Source organism: Sinohyriopsis cumingii, unplaced genomic scaffold, assembly GCF_028554795.1.
Source record: "Sinohyriopsis cumingii isolate HCF-2022 unplaced genomic scaffold, ASM2855479v2 utg001628l, whole genome shotgun sequence".
Classification (NCBI taxonomy): domain Eukaryota; kingdom Metazoa; phylum Mollusca; class Bivalvia; order Unionida; family Unionidae; genus Sinohyriopsis; species Sinohyriopsis cumingii.
Window position 1 is genome coordinate 305,350 of NW_028316029.1, and position 23,486 is coordinate 328,835.

The 23,486-nt window shown below is 34.1% G+C and overlaps 1 protein-coding gene across 1 annotated transcript in view; it reads right to left on the minus strand.

Moving 5' to 3' along the window:
* Positions 1–23,486, minus strand: part of LOC149771855 (Kv channel-interacting protein 4-like) — a 69,757-nt gene that overhangs the window by 24,032 nt on the left and 22,239 nt on the right. The window contains exon 2 of the mRNA XM_089948132.1: positions 18,235–18,359. Within this exon, the coding sequence (XP_089804258.1) occupies positions 18,235–18,359 (125 nt within the window). The remainder of the gene's footprint in view (positions 1–18,234; positions 18,360–23,486) is intronic.

Genomic DNA, 23,486 nt, shown 5'->3' on the forward strand with positions numbered 1-23,486 from the left:
AACTCAAACTGAAGTAAACATATTTACATTAAAAATAATCCAAAAATTTGTTCTATACTCGTATAATAATATTAGCAATTTATTGTGTTGTTTACAAAATAAATGTCACTTTTCAGTTATACCATTAACTCGGTTTGGGACAAATTTCAAGTGCAACATAAATATATATATAATAAGTCATTGAAGACAACTACCAATACAAATTTAGCATACATAAAACACACACACACACACATACACACAAAGAAAAAGAAAGATTTTACAAAAAAATTTAGCTTTCTTTCACACATTAGTCAACTATACATATAACTAAAATAACATATTATCATGTCTTATGAATAGCACAAAATATGGATGATTCAATATAATACTTCTGTACACGTAAACGTGCATCTGCAATTTGATTATCTTTACCATTGATGTGCTTGTTGTCAATATTGTATGCCTGCAATGTCAAACTGAACCTTAATAGTCTCCTCGTTTTGTTTGTGATCCTGCTATTCAAAGTAAAATGTTTGTGATCACTAAATACAATGATCAGAGAAGGCGCTGAACTAATACACAATTTAACATGCTGCAACGCAAATAGCGAAGCCAAATTTTACTTCTCGATTGTTGAATAATTTCTCTGCTACTTAATTATTTTGTAGAAAAAATAGCACACTGGATGATCTACATTTTAGTCGTCTTGAATCAGTACTTCACAAACCCCAACATTACTTGCATCAACAGGTATTTTATATGATTTGGAGCTGAAAGAACTGGTGCACTCATAAGAAAACCCCTTAACTTATCAAAAGCCTTCTGACATTTCTCAGACCAACGAAACTTGGTTTTCTTTCTCAAAAAATTGGGCATGGGTTCAGCGATTATAAAAAAGTTGGAACACAATATCCGATAAGATCCAGCCACACCCAAAAATCGCAGCAGCTGTTTTTACTGATAGGCACAAAGAATTCAGATAGCCTTGACCTTAAATTATATAGGCTTAACTTGACCGTGTCCCACAATATGTTCTGAAAATGTAACACAAGCACGGCAAAACTCACTTTTGCTTAAATTAATTGTCAAAATTTGCATCGGTGAGTCTATCAACGAATTTCCAGATGTCGTTGTAACTGATGAAATCATCGACGTAAGCTTCAAAATTATCTAGACGTGATATAGTCCTGTTAAATAAATGTTTAAAAGTTTATGGATAACCTTTCATCCCAAACGGATCGATAAAGTCCATCTGAAGATACGGATTAAGAAGTTCCCTTGTCATTTCCGTCAGCAAAATTTGTCAGGATCATTTAAAAGATCAAATTTTGTAACATATATTGCATTTTCAGTTTCGTCAGTGCAGTCATCAATTATTGGCAATGGAAATGAGTCTCTTTTGGCCAAACTGTTCGCTTTTCTATAGTTTGTGCACATGCGGAAAGTATTATCTCGTTTCGGCACAACAATGCATGGTGAACTCCAATCACTTTTACTTCTTTCTGCGAAATCGATCTCCAGCAAATAAGGAATTTAGTTTTTCAAATATCCCTGTTTGAGAAGATTCATCCTGTACGGATGCTTTATCACAGGTGTGGAAATTACAATTTCAACTTTATGGTTGATTTTGTTTGTTCGTGTGGGAACATCTGTAAACAAGTGCTCATACTGAAAATGATAGATGTTTGAGTTCTATTTTATACGGCTGCATACATTAAAGTTTTTGATCAAAATTATTCATTATTTCTGAATTCCGAAGATTGATTAAAAAACGTCAATACAGTCCGAATTCATTCCATCACTTAAAACCTCATTGTGTGTGACAGTTACAACTAAATTGACTTAATGATTAACACGAATAACTCTATCAATATACTCCTGTAACATATTTATATCTCAAGGTCGTTTGTCGTCTCCTCACATGAGTGTTAATCATATAATCTAAGTCACTTACTTCTTTCTAACTTTACAAGGACAATAATACTTAGGCTGATGAGGATTTTTGAGGCATGGGTAAAAGAACCCGAATTATATCACCAAGCTTAAAATTCCCTTGCTGCACATCTTTGTCATACCTAAATTGCATTTTTGACTGCCATTATTCTGCTAAGTGGTTCGTCAAATGCAGGAACATGATGCAGATCAGCCTTAAGTATATTCGGATTGTGTTTTCCTACCTTCTGACAAGTGTGAAAAGATCTACAGTATTTATAAACATCACATTTTAATTTCTGGACAACAAAACTGATTCAAAATCTTGTAACTGAGGCAAGTAACTGATAATAAAAGACTCGGAGAAACTCCCGTGTCCATTACAATTTTAACAGGTACAAATTTGGCAGGATCACTAATAAGTGATACAGAACCATTCGAAAGGAATGGTTCATAATTCTGTATAATGAAATCAGACTGGATTTGTTTGATAAAACAAATGTATCACCTTCAATACATACCTGTTACCATGACTCCTTAGCAATAATAGCATTTGGAATATCACTGTCTCGATTATGCTGCTTAATAACCTGATATTTATGGTAACATCAAAAAACTGGACTTGTGTGTAAAGGACGGGATGTTTTTCACTTGATACGTCTAATTCTTTTAGCCTAAATACCATTTCCATCTCCTTTTTTATTTGCATTTACTTTTCTATTTATTCTTTCTGCAACAGCATTTATCTTTCTTCTTTCCGAAGCTGAAACTTTTTTTAACCTTATTTCCATCTGGTGTTTTAATTTAAACTCTATTACTTTCATGTTAGAGTACGATACAGACTAACTAGTCAAACCTATATCACTTTTATCCAAAACAAGTCTTTCCTACCAAATATTAAACCAAAATTATTATTTTTTTAATTTTCTTGTTTTGTTTCAGAAGACTTCGCCGTTGAAAGATCATATTGTTTGGCAAGCTGGCAATTCATCCTTTTTCAAGGATTTTTCGACTCTTCCAGGATAGGATTGAAAGCTGAATTCCCCACTTTAGATGACATTGTCAACGCTTGTTGGCTTCAATGTAGATTTCTGAATTAAATAAAATAATATCCTGGACTTACAAAATTCCAAAATAAGAGAATTTATTTTTTTTTAAACAAAACGTTTGCTTTCTGAAATATTCTAGAGAAATTCTGAACACAGACAAGAGCTACTAATTCTCTGTTATCATTATATGGTTTTAAACTAAGTAAATAAAAAGAGCTAAAACAAACAAGCTTTGTGAAATTCAACATATAATTTATTTCCCTAGAACACAAAGTAAAAGGTTTAAAAAGAACTCAAAGCATTGATAATTGAAACCAAAAAGAGTCCTTAAAGATCTGTCAGAAGTCATAATGTATGAAGTTTCAATTAAATTCCAGTGATATTCCAAATAAATTCCGATATTGAATGTATTGATGTGTCTGTAGCCTCGAATGTGCCCGTGACTTGGAATGTGGTGATGTGAGTCTTTTGATATTTCACAATAACGTAATCTATAATGTCATTACCTGAGTAATTTAGTCAATGAATATTATTGAACATTTTGTAATTCCAGTGAATAATTTGAATAAATTAATCCACTCAAGTTAAAACTGAACACAACAATAAGACCGATTCTGCTTCAGATGTTAAGGAAATATTGAATAATCCTATTGTAAGCAAGTTTATATAAATCCATCTACTTGATCTGGGTCGCAGTTACCATTTTCTGGAAATTCTGTCATCTTAATGGGAAATGTCCTTTCTGGTGGCGTCTAAGTTCAGAATCAACACCATATCTTTAACTCAAGCTGAAGTAAACTTGTTGTTGTTGTTGTTGTTGTGGGGTTTAACGCCATTTTTCAGCACACGATAGGCCATATATGGCGGCCAGTATTAATGGTGGAGGAAGAAACCGGGAAAACCCCGGAAAGAACCACCGACCCACGAGAAGCTACTGGCATGCTTTCTCACATATCTACATTGGCTGAATCTGAGACTCGAACCGGCGCAGACAGAGGTGAGATGGCAGTGATCCGTAACGGCAAACGCTTTAGACCACTCGGCCATGTAAACATGTAAACATGTTTACAATTAATAATGATCTGAATATTCAAGCTATACTCAGGTACCCCATTAACGTGATTGTGGGCAAAGGTCAAATACAAAATTACAATATACTTAACATGTAATCGTTGAGAAAAGCCAACAAATTATATATATATATATATATATATATATATATATATATATATATATATATATATATATATATATATATATATATATATATATATATATATATATATATATATATATGTGTGTGTGTGTGTGTGTGTGTGTGTTTCTGTGGTCTGATGACAAAGGCAAGGCGGTCCTTTTTTGTTGAGTTTAATTATAGTAGCGTTCGCACAATTGTGCATGTGCCACTTTTTTCTGACTTCACCGCAGCCTGTTAGTTGTTCCTGGGGAAGGGGATGGTGCCACCTCCCCCAGGCTTTTATGGATTCAAGGAACCCTGATAGTTTGGCCTCAATCTGTGGGTCCATAAAGGTCCCTACAGTTGAATGGTTGGCTGTCATTAGTGGGAAGGAGAGCTCGGGAACGGTCCTGCTTGCTTTAGGACCGTTTCTTGTTGCATTTGCCTGGTGTTTTTTTTTTTTTTGTTTTTTTTTTGAGATTTTTTTTTTCTTCTTCAAAATGTTCTAAAAGGAGGGGGGATGTTCTTTGCTGTTTATAGAGGTTCTTAGTAGATATCATGTATGAAGAGAGATTTTCAAGGTTATTATGGTATTACTAGTCGAGGTGTTTAGGGTGTGTTTCCTACGTTATGTTATTTATAAGTTTTTAGATATTACCTCTTTAAGTTATGTATTAATTGATGTTTTTATAGATTGAATGTTATTTATACTTTATTTAGCAAGAGACCGGAGTCCTAGCCGATTACACGGTTCGTTAAGGACATCTAGGACAGGAATCCTAGCTGATTGCTCGGTTCGTTAAGGACATCTAGGACATCCGATTTTGCGGTTTCCTTAGTTTTTTATAGGTGCTTCGTAAGTGAATTATTTATTAATACTTTTATAAAATTGAATGATATGTTATGGTTTTTTATGTGGTGGCTTCTAAATTTATTTAGCTAGTTACTGGGTCTTTTGGTTTTGTGGGGATAGTAATTATATTTTGTTCCTAAATCCTGCTGAGTCTATGAATTGATTTATATTTTTATATGCTGATTGTTTATTTTTATTAGAGTCCATAAGTAACTCTGGGTATGTGTGTGGTGATCCAATCTCTTTTTGGTTTTTGATAAATATTTTCCGAGCGGGTTGATATTTTGGGCATATATTGAATACGTGGTGTAGATCTTCGGTGGTGTGGCAGTTAAAACAGTTAATGGTTGCTGGTTTGGGTCCTATAAACCTTCCAAAACTGCTTGCTAGTTTAGTTTTCCCAGTTATTATCCTGTTTATGGTTTTCTGTTCTAAATAGGTACCCTTAGGTAGCTGTATGTTCCTATCTACGTTTTTTTGGGTTTCATGGTGCTTTTTACCTTTTGTGGAGGAATTCCAAAAATCTTGCCATGTTTGGTCTATATATGTTTGTGCGAAGCTTATTGCTTCTGTAGAGCTATAGTTAAGCTTGATAGAGTTTTGATCTCCTAGTTTGGTTTTTGCAACTTTGTCTGCTGTTTCGTTGCCAGAGATTCCAATGTGCGACGGTATCCACATGAGCTCGACTAATTGATGTGCTGTGGTGATATCGTCGATTAATTGGCATGCTCTGTCGAGGAATTGTTCCCTAGAGTGTGTATTGCGATTTTGGATCGATTTGATAACGCTTAGGGAATCGCTTATAATGACTGCTTTAGGTATTCGGTTGTCTTTGATCCATTGTAATGATTCAAGTATAGCCCAGAATTCAGTGGTGTAAATGGAGCAATAGTCAGGTAATCTGGATCCCGTTTGTATATTGAATTCAGGGATGACTATTGCTGCTGCTGTTCTTGGTGGGTTGTTTGTTTTTGATCCATCGGTATATATTTTAACATAGTCCGGGTATTTTTGGTTGATTTCGTTTACCAGTACAGGTTTTAGTAAGTTTTCTTGTCCTTCTTTATTGCCTAATTTGGTAGCTTCAGTGTTAATCCTTGGTGGTTTTTGTAACCATGGTGATTTGTTCTGGTCTGTATTGTTTGTTACCTGTTTTTTTAGTAGCGGTATCTTTTCTCTTAGTTCAAGGATTACTTTGCCACTTGTTGTGATAGGTATGATTTTGGGTTTGAAGACAACTTTACACTTATTTATAGCTATTTTGGTGGGATGGTTGTCTGGGTGGGTATCTAATCGAATGGAGTATCGGAGGAGCAGTTCTTGCCTACGTAATTTTAAGAGTAGTTCTCCTGTTAGTGTTTGTAGTTCTTCTAATGATGTTGAGGGGAGTGTTCCTGTGCATAATAGCAAGGCTTTTCTCTGGATAGTGTCAAGTTTTTGTTGTACAGGCTGCTTAGCCGAGTTATGTGCTTGGCAATCGTAATCCACTTTTGATCTAATTAGGCTTTTATATATCGTGAGGAGGGTTTCCTGGTTGGATCCCCAGTCAGTCCCTGTGATGTTCCTGAGTAAAATGAGATCTTTGTTACAATTCTGGGTGAGTTGTTCAATGTGCTGTTTCCATGTGAGGCGATCCTTTGTTTGTTGTGTGTGTGTGTGTGTGGGGGGGGTCTCTGTTGAGGAAGGGAAGGCGGTCTTTTGTTTATTTTCCGTTCGAGTGCTTTTTTTCCATACCAATGTAGGAATTCGACAAAAGTTCAATAGAAAAAATACCACCCTATCGCAGTATACTTTTTGGCCCGAACCAAGTCGATCAGGGATAAAATAAAGATAAAATATTACCAGCTGACAAAGAAGACAAGATAATAACAATATTATTGTATGTATGCGTGCTGAAAGAGCAGTTTTCGGAAAGGTGGGTTCAATATTTCAAGAGTTGAATAAAAAGCATCAGTACCGATACCAAAAGATAAAACGTATTTGTTAGAACTATTGCTTTTTTAAATTCAAACATAAAAAATATATTACAATATTTCTGATACGATGCAGATTTGCAGTTATCATAACATTGAATTAGATATATTCGTAATAACAGATAGGTAAAGAGGAAACAATGACGTATTTGATGTAAAGAAAAATAAAATTTCAACTCGTCTAATTTACAATACAATTTTAAGATCTCGCAAACTTTACACGGTGAATTACAAAACGAAGGTAACTCTATAGAGAATAAAGGTAACGTTAAAACAGTATTTGATTCTTTTGTATATGTAATAGTTCTTTTAGAATTATCTATTGTGTAGGAATTGCAATGATATAAATATAAAATGATTCAAATTCTGAAACGACTGAAAAAGCGTAGCAAATTTCTGAAATAAAAGTTTCTGTTGCAGACGTTCTGCAGGCGAAGTGAGTCACGTGTAAGGCTAGTTCCAATCAGACATTATTGACACGCAAGAATGTGAAAACAATGGATATAAATACATTTTGACAATAACTAATAAAAGCTAAACGGTAGATGCAGTTTGAAAGGCTACAAGCTAGGCTAAGAGAATGTTAAACAAACAGAAATGTATTGCTAATCCCATAATGGTGATACAATCGTGAGACGACATACACACGTACTTGGATTTTCACTAAAATAAGATATAACATTCGTGCCAAGTACGTCATCAGCTTTATATGTACAATACTAACCCATTCATAAAGCAACTTCTTACAAATAATAACCACAAAATTAACTGTTCTTTTTGGAAGATTTGGCAACATAGGGATGAAGTAAAATCAAGAAAACCGTACTTTATATATTTGTTTAATGTTACGAATGCAACAGAGAAAAACTGATAAAGGAAATGGGAAAAGTAACAAAGATTTAAAATGTTGCGTACGATCCACACAAACGAACCTGTCTTACGGTAGTGGAAATAAAACTGTATTAGAATGTTGGAAATGAACAGAACCAGCAATGGGTTACAGGTTAGTGAGTCAAAGCATTAAATAGAATTGTGTTGGTTTGGTGTTTTCCAGCACAACAGTACAAGTAGGTTATTTACTTCAGAGCAGAAAATGGAAGCCCAATGTCTTTCGTACAGGAAAAGACCATTACACAATAATTTCTTTTAACTTAAAAAGTGCAATCCAGACTTTGCTAATTAATAAAGTCAGCAACTTCTCTTACATATAAAATATCTCCTAATAATAGAAATGATATTACCATAACCTTGATATTATAAATATGTTTGATAAGATAATATATTACATTCACAAAGATTTATTCACATGCAGGCTATCAAATATTTTGATAATTACGCTTTACAACTTGATGACGACGATTCAGTTAATAAATGTGGATAATTGTTTTGAGACATGAAATTCTGACAGAATCAGTGGAATCGAGTAGTGTGGATGTAAACAGCTGCCATTTTTACTAATTACCACTGTAAATCATACTGGCATCTAACGGATAAAATGACTCTAGATTTTGTTAAATCTATGTTCATATTTCCTTCAAATTAAGAACACTGCTGCCTGAATATGATATTGAAGTATCTTGCGATGCTAAATTTAATTAGGCTAACAATAACATGAACTTGAAACAATTTAACAGAGTCTGCAGCCTTTTAACAATTCTTTCTCGTTAATCTTGCATGATGCCCCAGTGCTAGACATCACTATAAACTGCCACATGGCAGACATTGTAGCGATATGACTGGATTTTGTTTTACAGCTACCTTAAAAATCCAAATCTCTCTCTCTCTCTCTCTCTCTCTCTCTCTCACACACACACACACACACACACACGTCTAAGTTACACCGCATTCATACATATTCAGTATTGTCGCAAGTTACACCGTGTTCATACATATTCGTTATTGTCGTGCAAGTTATACCACGTTCATACATATTATTGTCGTGCAAGTTATACTGCGTTCATAGATTTCGGTTTTGTCGTGCAAGTTTTAACACTTTCATACATGTTCAGTTTTATTGTTCAAGCTTCGTAAGTGTGTGTGTGTGTGTGTGTGTGTGTGTGTGTGTGTGTGTGTGTGTGTGTGATTTAGATTTTTAACGTAGCTCTAACAATTTTTCAGTCATAGGGCTACGATGTCTGCAGTATGACAGTTTATAGTGATGTCTAGCACTGGGGCATCATGACGCAGACATGTATCATGATGTCCCACCCAGTCACATTATCCTGACATGATGCCGACCAGTCCTAACAATGACCTCTTAATGCTGAGCGCCAAGCGAAGCAGCTGTTAGTACCATATTTTAAAGTGTTTGGTATGACTCGGCCGGGGTTCGAACCATCGACCTCCCACATCCAAGGCGGACTCTCTAACCACTAGGCCACGGGAGCGGTCTTCGTAAGTGTTCTCTTCATATAAGTGAACAAAAATCGTAACTGCCATTTTCACTGTAGGCAACGTTGTGTTTCTTTGGAATAATGTTTTTTTGCAATGTGCATCTTTTATGAAGGGGCCCCGAGTGGCCGAGTGGTCTAAAGCGCTCTCCGTTACGGATCACTGCCATCTCACCTCTGTCTGCGTGGGTTCGAGTCTCGGATTCAGCCAATGTGGGTATGTGAGAAAGCTTGCCAGTAGCTTCTCGTGGGTCGGTGGTTCTTTCCGGGGGTTTTCCCGGGTTCTTCCTCCACCATTAATACTGGCCGCCATGTATAGCCTATCGTGTGCTGAAAAATAGCGTTAACCCTACAACAACAACAAAAACAACATCTTTTATGACTGTTTAAGTCAAATGCACATCACAATAAGGTATAAATGTCTAAATTAATAATTGGTATTCTTTAACTATTTGACAAAAGCGCAGGAAAAGGAGAGATTATTTTACGGGTTATGGAAGAAAACAAAAAGCAGCGATAAATCGTACGAATCTTTACGCGCTTACTTAAAATGGAAGAGCTAGACGAGTATAAACATCATATAACAACGTGTATGACATATCCGTTATGTGCTATTTAATAGACATGTACAAGTTATGACATACCTGCTTTAAGGTATTAAATACTTCTCTCGAGAGTAATAACCGATTACTACACTCACTTTAAATGGAAGAGCTGGACTGGTAAAAATAGTACAGAGCAACGTGTATGACATACATGTTATACGATATTTGATAGAAATTTAACGACTGTGAGATACCAACTATACCGTATTAAATATGAATGCCTCTCTCTGAATAATAACCGGTTACTACAACTCTTTGAAGGCATGTTGTTTACATTTCTTTCTTTCTTGCTTATGACGTGGAGAAACAGTGGGAAGAATAAAGTATGTTTATAATTACCGGATATACTGTTGTACATATGACGTGCCTTAGAACGGTACCTTATAAACCTTGACGATGTTGATGGATTTTAGAGGCAATACTGCTCAAAATCGTATTAAGAGACTACGTGTCAAACGCCTATTTCCTGTGTTTCATAAAGGTATCAGAAGATTGGATTTTTACACACAGCTGATAATAATTTTGTACAGTTTTCACTGGTTTCCCATGAATGTGCGTCATCTGCCATCTTGGCGTATCAATCTCTAATCCCCCATCTTGTATTGCTACTAAGAGAGACCTCTGTATGATACATAGTACCCAATTACCGCATGTCATCCAAGCACACCTAATATCTTTGTTCCGTCTCAAATATGAACAACGTGATACGTGATTACGTTCATTGCTTGACAAACATGACCCAGGAACCAAGAGCAAAGTGTTCATTAGAACTGTCCTCCATGGTATAGCAGTGTTAGCTTCCAGCATCGCGCCATTGAAAGAAAATGTCGTAAGACTGCGAGGCGTTGGATTTAATGCGGTCTAACAAGTCATAAAAACACATATGAAGATGTAAAGAAGAATGGCACAAGCATAGTTCATACAGCGAAATCGAACAACTTTAGTGCTAAGACCACTGAAAGTTCTAGCTGCAAAGAGATCTTCGATATTACTAACAAGCTAATGTCAAGGAACAATTTACACTACTTCCAAAGATCTTCTCTCCTGCCGACCTTCCAAAATCTGTTTGCAAATTCCTTCCTTGACAGAGTATAAACTATTAGAGATCAACATAATTTCAATCGATTCATCGTCACCATATAGTTGTGATACAGAATTTCAAATGCAATCTTTAACAGCATTTGAACCTGTCTCAACGGATTTCTCACGCACAATCCTGAATCATGTGAGTTCGATGTGATTCTAACATCACTGTTGCTCGAGTGCTTATATTCAATATTGCATTCACAATCGGTTGTAAATTAATATAGTTCTGTCATCCAGTGAATTCCCGTCATTTTTACTAATTACCACTGTAAATCCCTTGTTGAAGAAACCAACGCTTCACCCTAACGATTTAAAAACGTCCACCTTGTTTATAACTTTATATACATGCAAATAATCTAACAAAATTGTTTCTGTCCCAACTGTATCTCTTCTAAATTAAAATCTTACGTCATTCTGATCACTACATAAATATTTCCTCATTACTATCATTTACCTCAAACAAGAAGTAACAGCAACAACAACATTAAATTCAGTCACTACGAAATCTAGGTCTTACGCTTGACAGTACTCTCTCATTACACCAGCAGATCATCACATATCCAAGGCTGCATATCTGGAGCTAAGATGCATTTGCTTCATTCACAATTTTCTTTCAACTGATGCCACTAAAAAACTAGCGTTTTCCTTAGTACTTTCAAGACTTGTAATTCTCTTCCATCTGGTTCATGTCAATCAGGCTAACTAGTTCATTTGGGAATCAAACACAAAATATGTTCTCTATGTTACATTTTGCTAACTGCCTCCAGTACAAAGCACATATATGACTTCACCCCTGCGCACACCCATTCTAGATACTTAACGCTCCGATTCTGATAAGCGTATTCTCATTATTCGAAATATCAAAACCAAGTCCTACGGTAATTTTTTGGGGATTATTTTCAACAAAGTTTTGTTTGTCATTTCACCGTGTTTATTTTTGTACTCTTGTCTTATATTGCTAGGACTCTATGGTCATAAACTAAGTTACAGAAATCAGCAAAACCCAACAAATTTTGGAAATTTCAATAAAGTTATTTCCCTAAAATGCAAAGTGAAAATTTGAAAAAGAACTTACAGTATTATTAATCAAATTCCAAATGGTCCTAAAAGCTCTATCGCAAGTCCAGATGCATGATTTCAACATACTTCCAGTGGTACTCAAAATAAGTTCTAATACTGGATGTATTGACGTGCTGCCTGTAGTCTCGAATATGCTAATGTACCCGTTGCCGGCAGTGTGGCGATATGCTTAGAGTCTTGTGATGTTTCACAATAGTATAATCCAAAATGTTCTTTCCTGAATTCATTCTAATGTCATATTGACGTTCCAACCAAATAATATTATTGATGAGCACTTTGTATTTTTAGTGAATAATAATTTGGATAAATAATTCCACCCAAAAGAAAAACTTAACGCAACAATAAGACTGATTATATTTCAAAAAGTTAAGGCAAGAATTATTAGGTCTTAGATAAATAAGATTATATACCCCTCTTCTTGACCAAAGTCGCAATTATCATTTTTGGAAAGTACTCTGTAACGTAACGGGAACTTCCAATGTAGAAGTTTCTATGGTCAGAATCAAGACTCTATCTTTTAACTAAAATTCAGGTAAACAAATTTATATTATTAATGATCTGAATACTTAATACACAATCACAAGGAAAATATTAGCTATATATTCTGTTGTTTGTACAATAAATGTCCCTGGTCAGGTACACATTGAACTTGATCTTGGACAAGGTTAAGTACAAAATACAAATGTATATTACATATAATCGTTAGAAAAAGCAAACAGATAATACATATTAAATATACATAACTCCTCCGCTCAAAAGAAAAGAACGATTTATAAAATAAAGTTTTCTTTCTAATATTAATCAAATATAAATGTGATTAAAATGACATAAACTGAATTCTTATAAATTACATACAATATCTATGAAACAGTATAATATATACACGTGAAAGTGCATCTGCAATTAGATTATCTTAGTCTTGATGCGACTGAGGTCAAAATTGTATTCATGCAAATCAAATTCAAACTTAATAATCGCTGATTTTTATTTTTGATCTTGCTAATGAAAATATGGCGGTTGTGATCACTGAACGAATATACACTTCAAATTGTTGCTGACTCAATATCAAAGCCAAACATTTCTTCTCGAGTGTTGAACAATTTTTCTGGTATTTATTTAATATTTTTTAGAAAAATAGCTCACATCAAGATAATTTTTAAATCATTTTTTTTGTCTTCTTGAATCAATACTTCACCAACCCAACATCATTTACATCAACTTTTAAATAATTGACTGAAATTTGGAGCTGAAAGAACTGGTGTACTCTTAAGTATGGTCTTGAATTTATCAAAAGCCTCCTGACATTTTTAAGATCAATGCAATTTGATTTTCTCCCTCTACAAATTGGTCAGAGGTCAGCAAATATTGGAAAAATGGGAGAAAAATATCCAATAGTATCCAGCCATACAAAAAAATCACATCTGCTATTTTATTTACTGATGGTGCAGGGAATTCAGCTACAGCATTTGCCTTAACTTCTAAAGGTTTAACTTGTCCGTGTGCCACAATACTTTCTAGAAAAGTAATGTAAGCGAGGCCAAACTCACTTTTTCTGAGTGATCTTCCATGTCTCGTTATAGATGATGACGTCATCGATGTAAGCGTGACAATTATCTAGACCAGATGTAATTATGTTCATTAAATGTTAAAAAGTACAAGGTGAATCTTTCATCTAAAACGGCATCGTTTTCTATTAATAAAAGCCATCTGGAGTTAAGAATGCCGAAATTTCCATTGCCCTTTCAGTTAGCGGAATTTGCGATAGTCCTTTCAGAAGGTCAACGTTGGTGACATATTTTACATATTTAATTTTGTCATGTAGTTATCTATTCTTGGCAAAGAAAATTAACATGGTTTGGTCACACTGTTAATTTTTCTATAGTCAGTGCTCATGTGGAAAGGATTATCTGGCTTCGGCAGAAGAATGACATGGTGAACTCGGGTTACTTTTCCTTGGTTCTATGAAATCATCAGCAAACACTGAATTTTTTAATTTTTTTAACATTCCTGTTTGAGAAGATTCATCCTGTATGAATGCTGTTTCACACGTATGGAATCTAAAACTTCAGCGTCATGGTAAATTGTATTTTTTCGTGTCGGAACAGCTGGAAACAAGTGATCATATTCAAATAATAGTTATGCAAGTTCACCCTTTTCTCGTGGTTGCAGATGTTAAAGTTTCTAGTTCAGATTATTCAATATTTCAGAATTCCGAAGATAGGTTAAACAAATATAAATACATTCCAAGGAGTATTTAATGTAAATCACTTTCTCTAACTTCATAATGGCCATAATATTCAGCCTGAAGAGGATTTTGAGGTATGGGCATGAGAGCCAGAACTCTATTACCAAGCTGAAAACTCATTTCCCATACCATGTGTTTTTGCCATACCTTAATTTCATTTTGACCTGGTCTACCCTAGCTCCTTTTCTTGTCATTAGTCTATCGTCTATACCAAACCATGCGTAGCATGTATGTATATATCACACTAATTTGGTCCAGGTAATTAGAGAATGGGACAAATATGAAAGGTAATTTGAAGTTAAAAAATAGCAGCAATTTAAAAGTTCATAAAAGAACATTCGATAAGGAAAACTAATATGCGTATTCTCTACATCAAGTCCCATGGATGGACGGTACTACTAGTTTGCTTATTCTCAGTATTAAACCGTATTGAGAGACAGGAAAATTCGTGTACCTATCATCTATATTAAGCCCTATTGACAGACAGCAAATTTCATATACCTATTCTCTACATACAGCCCTATGTATAGACAGGAAGGAAAAGTCATGAACCTATTTTATACATTAAGCCACATTGATAGACAGGAAAACTTATGTACCCATTCTCTACATTGAGCGCTATGCATAGGCAGGAAAACTCGTTTACCTGTTCTCTACATTAAGCCCTAATGATTGATAGGAAAACTCACGTACCTATTCTCTACATTAAGCCCTATTTATAGACAGGAAAACTCATGTACCTATTCTCTACATTAAGCCTTATTCATAGAGAGGAAAACTCATGTACCTATTCTCTACATTAAGCCCTATTCACAGACAGGAAAACTTATGTACCTATTCTCTACATTAAGCCTTATGCATAGACAGGAAAATTCATGTACCTATTCTCTACATTAAGCCTTATTCATAGAGAGGAAAACTCATGTACCTATTCTCTACATTAAGCCCTATTCATAGACAGGAAACTCATATACCTATTGTCTATATTAAGCCCTGATGATACAAAACGAATGTACCTATTTTATGCATTAAGCCCTATTCATTGACAGGAAAACTCATGTACCTATTAACTACATTAAACCCTAATGAAAGACAGGTAAACTCATGTACCTATTATCTTCATTAAGCTCTATTCATAGACAGGAAAAATGATGTACCTATTCTCTACATTAAGCCGTAATGATAGCAAAACTCAAGTACCTATTTTCTACAATGACCCCTATGCATAGACAGGAAAACTCATGTACCTATTTTTTACATTAAGCCCTAATGAAAGACAGGTAAACTCATGTACCTATTATCTACATTAAGCCGAATTCATAGACAGGTAAACTCATGTACCTATTATCTACATTAAGCTCTACGCATAGACAGGAAACTCATGTACCTATTAAGGGACTTAATAGGACATATCTCTAAGTCCAAATTATGTTTCAATTCAAAGATTAAAAACAAACGGCTATGTCAGCATTTAAAAATTTTCAACTTCAAGTTTTAATTTTCAATTTTCATTTTTATTTAATTCTGGGTTATCGTCTACAGTACCTTAATATATGACAACTGGCATTTCACACACAAAGACTAGCTAATAAAGGCTATTACCTTGTATCCTCATTGTGACCAGGTGTTATTTTGGGGTGAATTTGTTTAGTGAAAATGCTGGTCAACAAAGCTAACGACGCATGTCTGAAAGTTACTTAATTACGGGTTGTTCTTGCGCTCATAAATCTACTGAGTAAAACGTGTGGTAATCCTATAAAAACTTCTTTATCAAATTTTATCGTATTTAAAAGAAATCCCAACGAAACCTTAAACAGCTCTGCAGAAATTATACAGGAGTTAGCCCAAGACTGAGTTCGCAGTCAGTCCTCTGGAAATATATAATTTTAAGACAAGTTCACTTAACAGCCAATGAAAGAACAAGAAAGCGATTATACAAATCCACATTCAGGTGCTGAAGTTGTAATATTTTATGTGAAATTATATCTACATGTGCAAGACAAGTATTTACCAGCCCCAAATATTGCATATTATGTCTACGTGGGCAAGACAAGTATTTATTAGCTTTTAAACATTGCATCACAATTAAGCTTAATTGCTTTCCAGAGAATAAATTTACTTCTGTTCATGCCCAGAAAGAAAAGTAAACAAGAACTCCAAAATTTATTCAAGTTTTATGGGTAATCAAGAAATATCCATTGTAACTTTATTGTCAATCAATAGAGCCTTGCTTTATATTTGAATATTTACATCTGCCTAAGTTAGATGCAATTTTAATTACCCATTCGATCACTACACAGCGAGACAGCACGAGATGTATTTCGACTCGCACGTATGTATCACTGTAACCACCCATCGTACAGTTACTCATCTTAGTGAAACTCATAAACGCTATCACATATTTGTGGGTTTTGTTTCTTTTTCTTTGTTTCTCCAGTTGTCTTTAAGTTTACGTACTTTGGGTTGAAAGTGTAGTAGTAAATAAAGTAACTTCAAAGCCACATTTCTGCATATTGCTCTGTTGTGGCAAGAAATCTGGTATTGCTGCAGCAGCGGTTGGAGATAATATATTGATTCTAAGAACCAGTCGCGATCAATTTCTATAGTATTGAAACCACAGAATGCTGCTGGAGGCAAAACACGACTTTTATCGATAGAAACTCCAACTTTTATACGTGGGCATATACAATTTAGAACATCCAGCAGGGAGTGATTATTATCATTAGGAATCGCATTGCAGATGTACTTGAAGCGAAAAACATCCTACGGGAATTGCTCTCTGAATTCGTTACAATGACAATGAAAGTCGAAACGTCCACGAGCATATTTGCAAATGCATTTGTATTATCAATCTGCCTTATTGCAAGAATGCAGCTTAATTATCTCTCGCTTCAGCTGGGTATACATATCTAATAGTAAATCGCTTTCTCTAAAGCAACACGCTTTAGTCTTTTTTATTTATATCGGAGAGCCATAAAATAACGGACTGAAATGCATCTTCTAAATTGTACATTGTCCTACTTTCTTCCTAAACAGGCTATATAATCAACCAGAATTGATTATGACCGACTTTTAAAACGTTCAACATTCAATTATCTCCAATCAAGAGAAGTCATTTTCACAATAGCATTGATTATACAAACACCACATGTAGGATCTTAAGTGTATCATTTTTGAAAATGCAAATGTTGAACGACAATGTTCCGGTTCTTCGACGCACTTGATCTTTTAGTACAGAGACAATTAATGTTATCTAAATATTATTTTCTTAACTTGTACTATCTACTACAATGTGACAGTTCTAGCATGTGTCATTTGCATACAGTTCTAGTATGTGACATTTGTGTACAGTACTTTCATGTGACATTTGTATACAGTTCTAGCATGTGACATTTGGACACAGTTCTAGCATGTGACATTTGTATACAGTTCTAGCATGTGACATTTGTATACAGTTCTATCATGTGACATTTTAATACAGTCCTAGCATGTGACATTTGTATACAGTTCTAGCATGTGACAGTTGGATACAGTTCTAGCATGTGACATTTTGTATATAGTTCTATCATGTGACATTTGTCTACAGTTCTAGCACGTGACATTTGTATAGTTATATCATGTGACATTTGTCTACAGTTCTAGCACGTGACATTTGTATAGTTATATCATGTGACATTTGTCTACAGTTCTAGCATGTGACATTTGTCTACAGTTCTAGCAGGTGACAAATTTTATACAGTTATATCATGTGACATTTGTATACAGTTCTAGCATGTGACAAATTTTATACAGTTCTAGCATGTGACATTTGTATACAGTTATATCATGAGACATTTGTATACAGTTTAACATATCGACTGACCTGCTTGAAGCCTCTATACATAATTTGTAGTTCTTTACGTGTGAACTTGGTATTTTTGCACAGAATATCCAGCCCCTCCGGCTTGTACCGGACAACCTGCATCTCAAGGTCATCGATATCATGATCTGCAACAAAATAAATAAAATAGATATTCGTTATCATCGTCATACAGTAAATAATATACACGTGAAAATAACTAGGTATAGACTTTAGACTCACCCAGATCACGGATATAATACAATGTTAACAATTGTTTACTTATTTTAAATTACAGTCAAGGCAAATATTATATTGATCTTACGCCTTACGCTGTTCTGGGGTGTAGAATAGAAGTCTTTTCAGACAGTTGTGAGGAATTTTAAAACAATCTGTTTTATGTGAGCTTTCTCATTCACGGGTATACGGCATTTTGCTCGAGCGATTCACATTTATTCATCTTGTATAAATGAATTACGTGAAATCGGAAATTCTCGTATTGTGTGTCATATCAAAGACATTACAAAAAATTTTTTTCCATGATGTATATTGGATTCATTCGCATGTCACGAAGTCGTTTGAAGACAAGTACTGAATTTTTTTTTGTCATTTTGTTACTGACGGTCGCCATCGAAAACCAAACGCACAAAAACCCAACATATCAAAGTACTCGATTTGCTTCATGAGCATATTCTAGGATTATGAAAGGAAAGTAAGAAGGTAAAAGTATTAACTTAGTGCCAGAACATGACATGTAGAGTGTTTTATTTATTTCGTTTCTCTGCAATTAGGATTTTGCTTCAGTACATTTAAATTGTAATGCTGTCTTTTAGAAGTTTCATTTTTAGTGCAGTTGAAGAGAACTTGTAAAAATATATTTATTTTTCAGTCATGAAACAATCATTAAATAAATTTGTCGAGGCTCTGAACTCTTTTGTTGGATAGGTGGATTCATTTATTCCTGCAGAGCACCAACAAATGTTATCTGAGAAATAAGGCTATTTGAGAGTATTTAATGATGAAGTCAGAAGCAAGGAACAACGGAAGAAAGGAATACAAAAAGTATAATCTCATGAGAAATATTGAAGTGTAGTATTACTCTGTGACAGCAACACAATCCAACTGTTCAGTTATTTCAAGAAAGTGCAGATGGATGACGAGTAGGATAGTATACGCTTGCTTCAAGAGAAATATAATTAAAGAAAAACTCAACACATGCAGTTGGCAGTTCAAATAGGAGAGCAATTTTCAAAACGAAAGCGGATAGGAAGGCGGTTTTATATTGTCCCTTTAACACACCGTGAATAATATATGTATGCTTTGATTTCTCTTGCTTGCAAATTACATACATATGGAGTTCATGTTATGCAATTTGTCAACATGTTTTAACTAGTTAAGATTTGTCGATTCCTCCTTTAAAACTATCTGTATTTTCCTCTTCATATCCTGTATTCCACAGCTTGTTTCCTATTTCTTCCTGACATTCGTCATCTTGGTTCTTATTTTCCAATTTGTACTTGATATAGTAAAGTATTTAATATCTTTCTAACTTTCTTCCAAGATTCTTCAATTTGCTCTCTTTAGCAAAGTTCTTCTATGTATCTATAATTCGTTATTATCCTTCAATTATATTTTCTGAAACTTTGGTCGGTGGCACCATTGAGCTCGGGTTGTTGTATCTTTTTCGTTCGGTTTATCTGCAAAAGCAGACAATGGAGATCTGTCTTGCAAACAAGCGTTGTTTTGAAGGTTAGTAATTACAGTAGCGGTAAAATTGTCGAATTTTTCAGCATCTTTTCCTTGTACGCGTTGTGTAACTTAGTTATCTCTAGCGTTACACAATAGACAAGACAATTATCATAAAATGCAGCTTTGTCTTCTGCAATGGCCCTTAAATTAATTATTCGTATGAGTTCCGATATAAAAAACATTTGTCCAGTTTTTAAAACAAAAATGTAGAAACACATTAAACATTTTGAACTTATCGATATTACAGGGAAAAATTAAAGATGCTAGTCGAGTTAATGAATTGCAAGGGATATGTCAGCCTAATAATTGGTTCGTTAAGATAAAAATACAGATGGACAGCGTCTCTAAAAGCTATAAAACGTCATACATCTCCCACCAGATATTAAAGAGACATACAAAACTATGCAGTCTGCTCAATCTATACATATATATCTGCAAATCATAATCTACCTAACTTCACAATAAACGGTCGTTCATCAACAAATCATACACATCTTGGGTATAGATATATGTTAACAGCAGCGTTAGCCCACCCGCCGGCCTACATGCATGTGTGCATTTTTATATATACATGCACACATGCATTTCCCTAAAAACTTCATTAAATATTTATATGCGTTTACTAACAGGATGTGCTTGGCTTGAAATCTTCTTGACAGTATTTTTTTCATACATATAATAATAATTAAAAGTAATGAAAACTTGAATCTGCTTTTAACAAACCATGTTTTTTTTCTTGTGATAAGTGTAAAAATCCTTTCAAAAAGTTTTGATTATTAATATTTATGTAAGGGATACATTATTGCTTTATTCTGCGCAATCGATGACTTTTCTGACGTATTAGATTTCGCCATATATGTAGGCTATTCAACTGTGAAAATAATAATAACCCGTACCGTGACATTGCCAAGTCATTTCCGGTTATGCTACAGGTTGTCATTTGGTTGAAAGGGACTCAAAGTTTTGGTTGATTTCAGTAAGTTTGGAAATAATTTGGATACAATTTGCTTGAACGAATTCTTCTTAGCATCATCTCAAAACATCATGATTCGATTGTCAGTTACACGTCACCGATCTGTAATAGTTAAATTGCGTAGTGAAAAGCGGTAGGTTTACTGAGTGGGTAGCAATACTTTGAGTTTTAAAAATTGGTGCTTCGCATATCTCCATTATTCGAATTCATGCTCATTATGTGCTGTTTAGTTTATCATATTCGTTCTTTGTGCTTTTTTCAATACTTCCAGAACAAACACAGTTGCATGCAAGCAATCAATTTAGCAATAAATTGGCGATAGACCGGATGTGACTCAATGACGTCGCAATTATATCCATCCGAGGCGAATCTCATAACTCATAATGTTGATAGATCGGTCATATCATACAAACTGATCAGCAGATTTTAATAGAATTTTGTCCTGTACTTCTATTTGCTAAAATAAATCATACAATCCATAACTGAAAATAAGAGTTTATTTTCCTTTAAATCAACATTCATGACAATACATAGTCATGCATTGCAGCTTATATTTTTGCTTGAAAGATTCATAAAATGTTCCATAATTCGTTCAACGCGCCCAAAATATTATTTTATAGTCATTTTTGTTTAAGTTCAAGGAATCAATATCTCAATATGCTCACCTAAAGATGGGACAGTGATAAACTAAAATATTTAGCAATAATGACACTATCTTGTAAGACAATACACATTTGATGGGAATAATAGTTTTTCGTGAATTAATTGAATGGCAAAGAAGAGTAATAGTAATAAAACTACATATGATTCCTTCATTAGAGATATTTGTACTCTCTTATTAGAGATATGTGTACCCTCTTAACAGAGATATTTGTACTATCTTGGAGATTTTTGTACTCTGTCATATTAAAGAATTTGTACTCTCTCATTAGAGATATTTGTACTATGCGTGATCTTTTTATCAGAGATATTTGTTTTACATGTGATTCTCTCATTAGAGATATTTGTACTATATCTTATTCCTTCATTCGAGATATTTCTTTTGGGGAGTGTCAAATTTGTTAAATTTTAGAGAGGGGTGCGTTTGCAAAATCTGTATTGAACTCATTATGCTTTTCTATGTACAATATTTTCTGACCATGCATTTTTTAATTTGTTATGCTTGTATTCTCTCTCTCAGTATATATATATATATATATATATATATATATATATATATATATATATATATATATATATATATATATATATATATATATATAACTGTTTATTATATAAATTAAGGCAAAACCGTCGATTTGCATGGACTTCGTTCGTTTTCCTCCAATTAACGGCTGCATTACTACATCAATAATTAATTTCTAAATTTAATTTTATGTCAACCTTTCAAAGATTTATCTTTTAAACACACACACACACACACACACACACACACACATGAAATAAGACTGATTGCTTCTTCATTCTTTAAGTCAACTTTTCTCAACAAACATTTTATAGCTCTAATTGTTACATTTTTTTTTTGTGTTCCTTCCTCTGATGTCATTAGGGACATGCATTAGAAGTAATGAGCGAGTTACTTTCAGCTAGCCCGTTAGATTGACTATTTTTAATATGATATGTTTGATTCCACACGTTCCATGATCAGGTTGATTAATACCCCGTTTTTCGGCATGATAATTATTTTAATTTGTAGAAACGTAAATACTAAATGTTACTAGCTAATGCTACTATAATCACTCAAAGTAACTAACTAATTATAATTAAATTTACTACAATTACAAAATGCAGCAGTTAAAACATGCTACTGGACACATTTAGTTGATAAATGTTAGAAATATGTTTGAATGGAAGATACTGCAAGCAAGTAACTGAATGACATTTTTAATTACTAAATTGTGCTATAGGACACATCCAGTTGATAAATGGTAGAAATAGGTTTGAGTGGAAGATACTGCAAGCAAGTAACTGAATGACTTCTTTAATTGCTAAATTGTGCTATAGGACACATCCAGTTGATAAATGGTAGAAATAGGTTTGAGTGGAAGGTACTACAAGCACGTAACTGAATGACACCTTTAATTGCTAAATTGTACTATATGACACATTCAGTTGATAAATGTTAGAAATAGGTTTGAGTGGAAGATGTTGCAAGCAAGTAACTGAATGACACCTTTAATTGCTAAATTGTGCTATAGGACACATCTAGTGGATAAATGGTAGAAATAGGTTTTAGTGGAAGATGCTGCAAACAAGTAACCGATGACACCTTTAATTGCTAAATTGTGCTATAGGACACATTTAGTTGATAAATGGTAGAAATAGGTTTCAGTGGAAGATGCTGCAAGCAAGTAACTGAATGGCACCTTTAACTGCTAACTTGTGCTATAGGACACATCTAGTTGATAATAGGTAGAAATAGGTTTGAGTGGAAGATGCTGCAAACAAGTAACCGAATGACACCTTTAATTGCTAAATTGTGCTATAGGACACATCTAGTTGATAATAGGTAGAAATAGGTTTGAGTGGAAAATGCTGCAAGTAAGTAAATGAA